The following is a 13204-nucleotide window of genomic DNA, read 5'->3' as shown; positions in this document are numbered from 1 at the left end:
GCTCAATGACGTGTTATAAACTGCTGCGGTTTAGAATAATCTGTCTGCGTCAAGAAGCTCCCAAAACCTCACAGCGCAGCGTGTGCGTAAAGGAGCCGTGGTGTCCCTTGAATTTGCCTTCAATTTAACAAATTGTGTGTGTGTGTGTTCTGTTCGTTTTCTCCGCTGGACACAGAAGTCGCCTTTGCTCAAGATGCCACTTTATTAATCACTGACACAAAGACTGATACCGCCACTGCAGTATAGCCTAAATAAGTCCCACTGCATTGTAAGTGGCATGTGTGTGCTGTTTTAAGCGTCGTTTTATGTGCGTTCCGGGACCTGTGCTCGTCGTACCTGCGCTGTCATATGTACTTAGCGTTCCGGCACCTTGTGATTTACAAATGAAGCACTGGATACATCATGACCTGCGCGAAAGAGGGCGGAAAACTATGAATTTCACCCTCCTGCTCTCCGCACATCCAAAGCCACTCTTTTCTCTCCCGGCTCTCTCTCTCACTCACTCTCACACGTACACAAACACACACACACACGACCCCGCCCCCCATGTCACTCACATGCATGCCGCATTCACTGGACAGGCACACAGTAGGAAACCAGAACATCATAACATTGTCCCACACAGCAGCTAACAGCGGGGTTGCTACAATATAAAACTCGCGGGCCGCACTAACATTAAACTTTCATATTAAGGTGGGGGCCACAAAATATCGTCCCGAGGGCCGCGAGTTTGAGACCCCTGCTCTAAGCGGTTTTGGTTTCTCTAGCCTCAATCCCATTACTCTCTTTCCTCTTACTCACAGTTTAGATGCGTACGGCGCTCCGGTGGTCTCGCCCTCTCTGCACACTTCGACGCGTCTCACGGACGTTCGAGTGACCGAACTGGGAACCGTCCCGGACCCTGACTTCAGGAGTAAGAGAAGGCTCTACCTGTCTGTGCTCCCCTTTTATCGTTAACCTACATCAAAGACAGCCGACCCGAGGGCCTTCTCGGCCAATCAGGTCGCCGTACCGGTTCAGCCGCATTCCCGGTTTCCCTAACAATGGGCCCCCGCTGGCTGCGGCGCCGGTCCACGGGCGCCTTGACTATGCTAATCAGCCACAGTTTCTGTAACAAAGGGCTCGCCGTGGGCTGCTGCGCGGTAGCGGTCCCCGAGCACACCCGCTATGCCAATCAGCCGCCCCCCTGGCTTCTCCCTCCGTTCGTGGCTGCGGACCCCTGCCTGCCTTACCGATACGTGTATGTGGGGGGTGCGTTTCAACCGTGGTGGCTGGACAGCCCCCACCGTGACCATGCAATCTCAACCCAGGTTACAGCGCCGCGGTGCGAATTAGCATCGGGGGAGGTCGCCCAATTCCCTGGCCGCAGGAAACCGTGAAGATTATCCCTATGAGGGCTTTCGGGTGAAAACCTGCCGGCCAGGTGACCTCCCCTCGGAGCTCTATGGGGGGGAAATGTGTGGGGGTGTGTTTATGTGGGGGGCGGTGAGGGGGAAGCGGGGTCGGTCCCGTCGCTTGGTGGTGGCGAGGTCATAGATGGGGCGCCCGCCGAGCGGCTTCGCGGCGGCAGCGGCATCACAAATATATTAGCCAAAATGTGAAATTTGTACCTCTTTGCCACATCAGTAATGGGTCTCAAAAGACCAGGTTTGACACCTTACTTAAGCAGTATTTATGACGTAGATATCTAAAACCTTATTCTTAGATTTGTTGTCATGACTTTTAAATAGCTATATTTTTAAAACGTAATCACTAATGTTCATGAAAATTGGCATGGTTCTTAATAAGGTATTTTGCATTTTCATAGAATGAATCTTCTAATACGTATAAAATGACATTTACTTCCTCTAGGTTTGAAGCTTTCATGACTGCAAGGATTCATACTCTTTGTTTTTTCGGTAAAGTCACGTAGGTAACACAATCAATACAATAAATGAAAACTAAATTAAATCACGATGTTTCGGAGGCAACTCAAGCTTCCTTCATCAGGTGTAAAAAAAGGCACAGCAAAATAACAGTAGCGAGAGTTATTTGTGATGAGACATTGTTATATAGGGTAAGAGGAGGGGGAGGAGCCAAGGAGGACGGGCGCAGGATGGGTGGGTGGGGTGTGGGTGGAGCCAGGAAGGTGAAGGTGGTACTACACGACGGAGCCACGGATGGGGGAGGGGGGATGCAGAGCGGGGGAGAGTAGCGGTTGAGGTTTAACATGGTTAATCACATCTTTCCAATAATTGCTCAATTTGAATCCATCTTCTCGGTTGAAGTTATGTTTATGTTTGTATATCTGTATGGCCTCATGGACACATTTTTGGTGGTATCCAGACGGCTTGCAGAGTACCTTGGTATCGGAGAAAAACTATCATGATCACCCACAGCGTTGTAACAATGATCAACAACGGCCGAAGAATTCGTTCTGCCGTGTTTCGAATATGATTCGTGCTTGTGAATTCGGTCCGAAATATGTCGTTTCGTCTCCCGATATAGCAGTCACCGCAGGTACAACTCAATTTGTAAACACCGGGGTACTGTAAGTCCGGAATTACATCATTTACGGATGGGATCAGATCACGGATTTTGTGTACTGTATTGAACCGGACATGGATCTTGTGTTTGTTTAGAATTTTGGAAATCTTTTTGGTAACGCCTGCTATGTATGGCAGCGTGATGATTTTGATCGGAGTTTCAGGTGGTTGTTTCTGCATGGTGGGAGAAACAGCTTGGCGGATAGTACGGTCTGAGCATCCGATCATCTTGAGGGCCAGATGTACATGCTTTAATTCACTGGCCAGGTGATGTTGGTCAGAGATGCAATGAGCCCGAATGGTATAAAGTTTTGATGAGGGAATTCTTTTGAGCTGGGTGGTGGTGGGAATCAGGCTTCAAGTAGGAATCTGTGTGGGTGACCTTCCTGTAAACAGAATGTCCCAAAGAACCATCAGGCCTCCTCTCAAACAGAACATACAAGAATGGCAGCTTGCCATCTTTCTCCACTTCCATGGTGAATTTAATGGATGGGTGTCTAGAATTGATGTGGTCTAGGAAATGGTTCAATGCTGGGAGGCCATGGGCCAAATGACGAAAGTATCATCCACATATCTCTTCCACAGGGAAGGACGAAGGGTGGATGTTTGGATGGCGTCTGATTCAAACTTCTCCATGAAAACATTGGCTATCACTGGTGATAAGGGCGAACCCATAGGGGTACCCTCATTTTGTTTGTAGAAGGTACTATTCCAGGTAAAGTAAGTGTTGGTGAAGCAGTGCCTAACCAGCGCAGGTACATCAGGGTTCAATCCATGTTGGACCAAGTCTTCAATTATTGTTATGGTGTCAGACACTGGGACCTTGGTGAACAGAGAGACCACATCAAAGCTGACAAGGATATCGTCAGGAGACAGTACAATGTCCTTGACCATAGAAACCAATTGAGTTGAGTTAAGTACTGCTGAGGTTGTCTTGCCAGTGAAGGGAAGCAGAGTATCCGATAAAAAACGGGCTAGCTTGTAGGTAGGAGAGTTGATCGTGGACACGATAGGCCGTCGTAGGGTACCTTCTTTATGGATCTTGGGAAGACCATATAATCTGGGAGGTCTTGCAGCCGAGGGTTTTTGGGAGGGACGTTTGGTTGGTTCAATTAGGGACGTCGAACTAGTAATGATCTTGTTGGTTTTTTGTTAGGCTGTTAGTAGTGTAATGTGAGAATATATCCGAGTTGCTGATGGATCACACCTCATTATGATGATTGGCTCTACCGGTCCTGGCCCATAGCCAATGGGGGGAAGTCTAGGGGCGTGGCCCTGACGTAATGGGAAGGTGACATCTGTAAGTAGAGGATTGGATCTGCTGGCTTTAGCCACAGCCAATGGGGGGACAAGTCAGGGGCGCGGTCCTGGGAACATACGATGGAGTCTAGAAGATTCCATAGAGTTTAACCAGGATTGGTGGAAAGGTACCACGTGACCCGGGTATTAAAAGGGGTGGAGACGGACAACACGTGGTCAGATCTGGAACGAACGGAGGGTGAGGCCATGCTGGAGCGAGGTCCAAGCTGCCACGTGGCCGCGCGTATGTCTCTCTCTCTCCCTCTCACGCTGTCTGTCAGCAGCGTGAAGGAGCAAGATAGGAGTGTTGGGAACGAAAGACAAATAAAGACCGGATTCCAGAAGTCACTTCCACGACCTTTATTACATTGGTGACAGAAGTGCTTCTTGAGACCGTTTGGACAATTATTAGAAAATGTCCAAGCACCTCAAGAAAAGAAACCCACCGGATCCTCCGTCGGATGAAGATGTCGAGGCGGACAAGGACGAGCTGCTGGGAGCCACGGGTCCTCTACCGCCGTCTGCCGCTCTCCCCGACGCCGCGCATCGACGACAGGCCGGCGAGGCGACGTCTCCAGCTGCGGACGAGGGGGGGCGTCGGGTGGCGGAGCAGATAGAGTCGCTCCGTGCGATCCTGCTAAATCTTGCAACGGCGGTCGCGTCATCAGCGGCCCTCGGTCGGCCACATGGAACTCACCCAAGGGCCGATGACCAAGATCTTCAGCGGGAAATGCCGTCCGCCATTACTCCTGCCGTGGAGGGGGAGGCCTCCATCTTGGGCGGGGCTGCTGCCACGCGGCCGCCGGATGCCATCTTGGGCGGGGCTACTGCCACGCGGCCGCCGGACGCCATCTTGACGGAGCCGCGTGCTGCGCGGGGAGCGGGATCTGACACGCCCGAGGCCTCGGATATTCACCGCGGCCATCGCCTTCCTCAAATTAAATAATTTGTCACCGGGGGCGACTGGAGCGCGTTCACGTGGCAGTTCGAGTGAGCCTTTCGGTCGGTGCGATAGACGGAGGCAGAAGCGCTGGAGGTTCTGCCCACGCTATTGGACGACGTCTTCTTGGCAGTCTTCCGCTCCATCCCGGTGAGTAAGAAAAAGACGCTGCGTGACGCTTTCGCGGAAATGGCGAAGTTCTACGAGCCGCCGACGGCGGCTACCAGGAAAATCATGCAGCGGCGTCGAGGAGCGGATGAATCGCCCTTGGCCTACCGAGGGGCGCTGTTGGCGCTTGCCATGGCCGCCTACCCCGATTCGTCAGCCGATCTCCTGGATCCTCTCATCCTTTCTAGAATGATTGAGTTTTCCCAGGAACTTAGCATATCATTACCGGTGTGCGGCCACGAACCGCTAACGTCTCGATGGGCGGCGCGCTGTTTGGACGCCAAGTTCAAGCTCAAACGCTGGGACCAGATGGCTGCATGGATGGGAGATCCTGAGATAGACGAGCCACCGTTGGGATGGACCCCATGTCGTGTCGTCCACGGCTCCAACGACTCCAGCGACGACGAGGTGATGGCAGCCGTTCCTCGCTGGGTCCCGAAACGCTGGCTGCGTGACCAGCGTGACGGGGCCGGACGTCCACGAGCGGGGACCGGGGCGGCCGACCGCCGGGCGGGGGTTGCCGACCGCCGGGCGGCGACGGCCACATGTTTTAAGTGTGGCCAACAAGGCCATTTCGCCCGGGATTGCCGCTGCCGACTTCAACCTCCTCAGCTCCCGTCGGGCCGACTTCCATCTCCTCCACCGGACGTGGATCCACGGCACCCTCTGGCAAGTCGGCACATATCGGACACCCGGCAGGTCTTGACACATCACGCATCCACTCGCACCCATGTTTGCACTCCTGAAGGGAATTGTGGATCACCTGGGTCGATGCCACACTCGGTTACACAATGGAAAAAATTGGCTCGAAGGGTGGTGACAGCCGCGTCGGGGTCCTCGACGGTACGGGGTACTATCGATGGGATCGATATCCGTATTTTGGTGGACACCGGCGCGTCTGCAACCATCATTTCCAATGTTATTTTTTCATCTCCTGTCCATTCCTGCGTCGCGGATCCGACCGGCTAACGATGCATGCGTTGCTGCGAATGGGGGTAGCATGGGTATTTTGGGGCGAGTAGATGTGCGCATTGCTATATGGAATATCACCGCGGTGGGACCAGTTTTGATCTCGCGTTCATTGGCCGTCCCATGCTTATTGGGCACCGATTTTCTTCGTCGGATGCCCGTTAAAATACTCGTCAAGGTTGCTTGGAAATGCCAGGGGGCCGTAGAATGTCCTTTCTGCCGTCCCTGCTGGGCCGTTCGCCCCCAGGAAACGCTATTAACACGATTGTTGCTGTCACGGAAGAAGTACCATCAGGCTCACAAATGCTTATTCCGCTGCGTTACCGAAAGCGGTTGGAAGCCGCGGATGATGCGACGGGTGTGTTGTTGTCCCCGTCGAACTCTGTGGCAAAATCCTTTTCCCTAGTGGCGGCTCAAACTATCGTTCGGCCTGGTCAGGCCCCGTTTATACAAGTGTTAAATGGGGGCCCGGACCGGGTCGTCGTCCCGGCTGGCTCGGTGTTGGCTCACGCCACTACCGATTTCACCAGCTTTGAGAGCGACCAACCCACAAAAATGGCCGCTGGCGTGCCACGATCCGATCGTTCGGACGATCGATGGATCGCAGAATTGTGCGGGGAAAATACGTCCTTGTCGGCCAAGCAGCGGAGCGCCTTGCATTCACTATTGTCGGAGTACGCTGACGTTTTCAGTAAAAACGATTTGGATTTGGGCCATACCTCGCTCTTGTCGCACCATATCGACACCGGTGCGGCGGGACCAATTTGTATGCACCCGCATCGCATGAGCCCTGCAGAAAGGGAACACGTGCGTGGCGCGGTGGACGACATGTTGGCGGCCAATATAATTTCGCCGTCCAACAGTCCTTGGGGCGCACCGGTGGTGTTGGTTAAAAAGGATGGCGGAACGAGGTTTTGTGTAGACTTCCGCTGATTGAATAAGATATCCGTGGCGGACGCATACCCCTTGCCACGGATGGACGACTCGTTGGATGCTTTGTCGGGGGCAAATTTCTTCTCTACCCTTGACCTGTCGTCTGGGTTTTGGCAGCTTCCCCTCGATGACACGTCCAGACCGAAAACGGCGTTCCACACGCCGCAGGGCCTCTTTGAATTTAACCGCCTACCTATGGGCTTGAATGCAGCACCGGCGATGTTCCAACGCCTGAAGGAACTGGTGCTAGCGGGGCTGCAGTGGGAAACGTGCTTCATATATTTGGACGATATCATCGTATTTAGTCGCACCTTCGAAGAACACCTCCAACGACTGGAGACTGTCTTTCAGAGGATGCGGTCGGCTGACCTTAAATTTAAACTAAAGAAGTGCCACCTTTTGCAACGATCTGTCCGCTACCTGGGACACATCGTCACGGACCCTCAGAAAACGTCGTGTGTCCGAGAGTGGCCCACACCAACTTCAGTGGGCGACGTACGGCGGTTTATAGGGTTCGCATCCTACTATCGCCGATTTGTTAAGAATTTCGCGATGCTGGCTAAGCCACTGCATGTTCTGACAGGGAAGAATCAGAGATTTAAATGGGGCCCGGAAGAGGAGCGCTCTTTTCAATCTCTCCGGGATCGCCTGGCCACCGCTCCGACACTCGACTACCCAGATTTTCCCAGCCGTTCATCCTTGACACGGATGCTAGCGACATCGGCATAGGGGCTGTTTTGTCGCAACGGAAAGACGGGGTCGAGCGAGTGGTGGCATACGGCAGCAGGGTTCTGTCTCCTGCCGAGACGCGCTATTGCGTGACGCGACGGGAATTGCTGGCAATCGTCCATTTTGTTCGCCAGTACCGGCCATACCTGTATGGAAGGAAATTCCTCGTGCGCACTGACCATGCTGCCTTGCAATATTCTTTGAAATTGGAACAACCGTCCGGTCAATTGGCTCGGTGGTTAGAATCGCTGCAGGAGTTTTCCTTCAATATCACGTACTGCAAGGGTACTCGCCATGGCAACGCGGGTGCTCTCTCTAGGTTGCCCGCGACTCCTCCCTGCGCCTGTCTGACGGGTACGCACCGCTGTGCGGCGCTGCCTACCCCGCCCTGTCCGGTCATGGGGGAGATGTCAAAGGATGAAGGCCAGGATGTACCCGTTGGCGCCGACAATACGCTACATTTGCCGCACTCGGTGTGGCTACGCGAGCAAGAGGCTGATGCCTCTTTGGCTCCACTGCAGGAATTGGTCGGGATACCGAGATCTCATTTGGCAGGATGGAAATGGCAGTTGTTTCGGGGCCAGGCGGGATTACTGATGTGTACGGATGGGTTGTCGGCCCGTTCACGCCTGGTTGTGCCGACGTCCCTTCGCCACGATCTGATCCGCGCGCTGCACGCCGACAAGCTGATGCACCTTGGCATGCAGAAAACATTGGCCGCGACGCAGCAGGATTTATTTTGGCCAGGCATGACAGCGGATGTCACTAACTTTATACAGGTAGGAACAACAGTTCCACACTGCCCACCAGGGATTGTCTGTCTGTCTGTCGTGCATGGCCCCGCCCCACCAGAGCCCTCCCATTGGCATGGGGGCACCGACCAATGGGAGCGGTGGGTTGGGGTTGGTAGAGGGAAGGGGTTAGTGGTGGGGGGGGGGGGGGGGCACCGCCGCGACTCGGGCCAATGAGGAGACGGGCGATGTTTCATTCACAAAATTGAACTGGGGGAGGGTGGCTTCATTCATAAAATGGATGCCTTGAAAAGAAAAAAGCGGATCTTTTTGCCTCGTGTTTCTTTCAACATTCCCAGCCTTAAGGTGATTCAGTTGGGGGTGGGAGGGGTGGGGCTGGGTGGAGAGGGGCTGGGTGGGGAGGGTGAGGGTGGGGCTGGGTGGGGAGGGTGAGGGTGGGGCTGGGTGGGGGTGGGGCTGGGTGGGGCTGGGTGGGGAGGGTGGGGCTGGGTGCAGAGGGTGAGGGTGGGGCTGGGTGGGGGTGGGGCTGGGTGGGGAGGGTGAGGATGGGGCTGGGTGGGGAGGGTGAGGATGGTGCTGGGTGGGGAGGGTGAGGGTGGGGCTGGGTGGGGAGGGTGGGGCTGGGTGGGGCTGGGTGGGGCCGGGTGGTGAGGGTGGGGCTGGGTGGGAGGGTGAGGCTGGGTGGGGAGGGTGAGGGTGGGGCTGGGTGGGGAGGGTGAGGGTGGGGCTGGGTCGGGAGGGTGAGGCTGGGTGGGGAGGTGAGGGTGGGGCTGGGTGGGGAGGGTGAGCGTGGGGCTGGGTGGGGAGGGTGAGCGTGGGGCTGGGTGGGGAGGGTGAGGGTCGGGCTGGGTGGTGAGGGTGGGGCTGGGTGGGGAGGGTGAGGGTGGGGCTGGGTGGGGAGGGTGAGGCTGGGTGGGGAGGGTGAGGCTGGGTGGGGAGGGTGGGGCTGGGTGGGGAGGGTGAGGGTGGGGCTGGGTGGGGAGGGTGAGGCTGGGTGGGGAGTGTCGGGCTGGGTGGGGAGGGTGAGGCTGGGTGGGGAGGGTGAGGGTGGGGCTGGGTGGGGAGGGTAGGGCTGGGTGGTAAGGGTGGGGCTGGGTGGGGATGGTGAGGTTGGGGCTGGTGGGGAGGGTGGGGCTGGGTGGGGTGAGGCTGGGTGGGGAGGGTGAGGGTGGGGCTGGGTGGGGAGGGTGAGGCTGGGTGGGGAGGGTGAGGGTGGGGCTGGGTGGGGCTGGGTGGGGAGGGTGAGCGTAGGGCTGGGTGGGGAGGGTGAGCGTGGGGCTGGGTGGGGAGGGTGAGTGTGGGGCTGGGTGGGGAGGGTGGGGCTGGGTAGGGAGGGTGAGGCTGGGTGGGGAGGGTGAGGGTCAGGCTGGGTGGGGAGGGTGAGGGTGGGGCTGGGTGGGGAGGGTGAGGCTGGGTGGGGCTGGGTGGGGAGGGTGAGGCTGGGAGGGGAGGGTGGGTGGGGAGGGTGGGTCTGGGTGGGGCTGGGTAGTGAGGGTGGGGCTGGGTGGGGATGGTGAGGGTGGGGCTGGGTGGGGATGGTGAGGGTGGGGCTGGGTGGGGAGGGTGAGGCTGGGTGGGGAGGGTGAGGCTGGGTGGGGAGGGTGAGGGTGGGGCTGGGTGGGGAGGGTGAGGCTGGGTGGGGAGGGTGGGGCTGGGTGGTGAGGGTGGGGCTGGGTGGTGAGGGTGGGGCTGGGTGGGGAGGGTGGGGCCGGGCAGGGAGGGTGGGGCTGAGTGGGGAGGGTGAGGCTGGGTGGGGCTGGGTGGGGAGGGTGGGGCTGGGTGGGGAGGGTGAGCGTGGGGCTGGGTGGGGAGGGTGAGCGTGGGGCTGGGTGGAGAGGGTGAGCGTGGGGCTGGGTGGGGAGGGTGGGGTTGGGTGGTGAGGGTTGGGCTGGGTGGGGAGGGTGAGGCTGGGTGGGGAGGGTGAGGAGGGTGAGGCTGGGTGGGGAGGGTGGGGCTGGGTGGGTCACCCCGTGGTGCCCTTATAAAACTCAACGTTTAACCTACACACACTATACACGACACGATGCACTACACTTATACAGGTAGTAACATCTACCACACTGCCCACCAGGGATTGTTTGTCTGGCTGTCGTGCACGAATGCGCTGTCCAACCAAGTTCCTACCTGCCCACTCCGAAGGAACGTGTTAATAAAATAAAATTCTCACGACGTTTCGGCCACAATGCAAGCAGCCGTCCTTAGGTGAAGGACAGGGCTGTCGGAAAGACAGTGTCCGAATGAACACCACCAAGCCGGCAGGGTATATTTAAGCTGGGTTAGAGGAGCGCGCCTTGACAAAGGAATTTACATATCAACAGAGGAATTTAGCATATTTATGGTAAGTGCAGATATGGGATTAGTCACTACTTGTGGAATGTGTAGGTGGTGGGGGGGGTCTCAAAGGCATATTATGCTCGTGTATTATGTAGGATTAGCAGTAATAAAGGGAGATACATTTTAATAGTAAGGAGCTGCAGCAGCCAAACCACCACGTAAAAAAGTAAAATATAAACTACATCAATATCATCAATATACTCAATATTCTCTCCAATAAGCTGAGCTACTAACAGTAAGTCATACATTACACTTCTATGTCGCAAAAATATAATATGCCTCCAGCTAAACTTTTTTCTTACATCACACGGATATACCCCGTACATTACACTGCCATAGACAAACCCAACATTAAATTAGTACCTTAGTACCTTTCACGCGACGGTCAATGGTATAGTGCAGGGGTCGGCAACCAAAATAACAAGAAGAGCCATTTCTTTCCAATTCGGTACAAAATTCAGTATTTCAAGAGCCGCAATGCATCTGAGTACATACTGTACATACGTAAATATTGTCAAGAAGCAGCCCGTAAAGAGCTGCATGCGGCTCCGGAGCCGTAGGTTGCCGACCCCTGGTATAGTGTATAGCAGATTGTATAATAATAAATAGTATAAAAGTGTAACGTATAAGGTAATATATAGTATCGTAATTGTATAGTGAATATACAGCAGTGTTGTATACAGTAGGGTGTGTAGAATAATACATAGTGTAATATTACAATGTATAGTCTAAGGCGGTGTATAGTAACGCAATGTATAATTTAATGTTGGGTTTATCTAAAACGAAAGGCGCCAAGTGACCCCGGAACGCGAAAGGCGCCACGTGACCCCGGAACGGGAAAGGCGCCACGTTACCCCGGAAAGCGAAAGGCGCCACGTGACCATCGGAACGCGAAAGGCACCACGTGACCCTGATGTGATCGGCGTCGCGTGTCGTGGGGGTGTCATGGCCGCGAGCGTTGCCCCCGCTCTCTGGGGGGAGGTGAAGCGAAGCGGAGATCCGGGCCGCACGCTCCGCATCCTCAACAAGAGTGAGGAGCGTGCAATGCGCGAGCACTCACAAACTCACTTGTGTCGAATGGGGGCCGGGGGGGCGACAGAAGGCGTGTGAGGGTGTAGTTGTGCGTGAGGTTTGGATACACGTGTCAGTGGGGTGTGAGAGCCAGATGTGTGGGTTGAGCCGTGTGGAGCTGTGTGGGACCTGTCTGTGAGAAGCTCTGTGAGGTTCATTTTTGTACTGTACGAGCATTTGAGGATAGTGCTGAATGAGCGTGAAGATAGAGCTGAGTATGAGAGTATGTACGTATGTTTAACTTTTTTGCACCGTACGTAGCCAACCGTAGTAATCGGAAGTGTGGGGGAAGGACAATAAACTAACCACAAAAATTTGGTTTAAGAATTGAGTTTTCAATCTAGATGTAAAAGTGCATAGCTTCATTGGCTTTCTAATATCGGAAGAAAGAGCGAACCAGACGGTCGCAGAAGCACATCTGAATGCTCGCGATACAGTAACCGTATTTGTTCGATGGCTCGCCAAAAGCCGCTGCTGTGAAGAGACGGGAGTTCGCGTGATGGTTTATGCTCCTTGAGGTCAGCAAGGTATTGTGGTTTATCTGTGGCAAGCACTTTGTGTGTAATGAGTCCGACCTTATAGTGTACAGTATTCGTTCGGCAACCGGAAGCCGATGCAGCTCAGCGAGCACAGGACGGACATGATCGGATCTTGGGGTACCCGTCACGACACGTGCCAAAGAATGTTGTACACCCCGTAGAGTAGTGAGTTGCAATAATCTAGCCTTGTCGGTACTATGTTACATACTGCCGTGTTGGCTACAGTACGTCACGACGCAAATAGTGGTCGAAAGTGTCGTAGAGCCCTAATATGAAAATTGCAGGACCTGACTATTTTCACGTGGTAATCAAACGACATTCTGCTCGAATATGTTGTCGAGGCTCTTTAGATGAGTATAACACTGAACCGTGGAGTCTGCGACCGCCACACCCGTTCCTCCCACACATTCTGGAGCTAGGTGTGAGACTAGAGCAGGGGTCGGCAACCTACGGCTCCGGAGCCGCATGCGGCTCTTTACGGGCTGCTTCTTGACAATATGTACGTGAGTACAGTATCAGATGCATTGCGGCTCTTGAAATACTGAATTTTGTACCGAATTGGAAAGAAATGGCTCTTCTTGTTATTTTGGTTGCCGACCCCTGGACTAGAGCCTTGTTTAAGACAAGCATCCTTACGTGGGAAGCGGTTGGATGGAGCCGCAGATGTGGAGCAATGTTTCAGGGTGGATCCATGCATGAGAGTGGTTTGCGTGTGTTTTTCTATGACATCTCCCTGCATGGATCTCTCCTTGTGGATGTCTCTGTGCCGTACGCAGTCTTGCAAGACAGCAAGGAGGACGTGACTGCGCTGCATTGCAAGGTCGTGTGCCTCATTCAGCAGGGCAACTTCAAGGAAGCCCTGCACCTTATCAACAACAACTCCAAGCTTCTGACCGCGTAGGTTCCACTGCAATTGAGCAGGCGAATGAGTGACCAGTGCAGAAG

At 54.8% G+C, this 13204-nt stretch overlaps 1 protein-coding gene across 2 annotated transcripts in view; it reads left to right on the top strand.

Moving 5' to 3' along the window:
• Positions 1-11501: 11501 nt before the first annotated feature.
• The window catches only part of SRP72 (signal recognition particle 72), a 62512-nt gene continuing 60809 nt past the window's right edge, over positions 11502-13204 (top strand). For both annotated transcript variants that reach the window (XM_078599058.1, XM_078599057.1), the window contains exons 1-2: positions 11502-11679; positions 13036-13156. In XM_078599058.1, coding sequence (XP_078455184.1) covers positions 11595-11679; positions 13036-13156 — 206 coding nt within the window. In that variant the 5' untranslated portion in view covers positions 11502-11594. The remainder of the gene's footprint in view (positions 11680-13035; positions 13157-13204) is intronic.

The sequence above is a fragment of the Lampetra planeri genome, chromosome 12, assembly GCF_965212315.1.
Source record: "Lampetra planeri chromosome 12, kcLamPlan1.2.h2, whole genome shotgun sequence".
Classification (NCBI taxonomy): domain Eukaryota; kingdom Metazoa; phylum Chordata; class Hyperoartia; order Petromyzontiformes; family Petromyzontidae; genus Lampetra; species Lampetra planeri.
The sequence above is the reverse complement of the archived record's forward strand: the minus strand, read 5'-3'. Positions and strand labels throughout refer to the sequence as shown.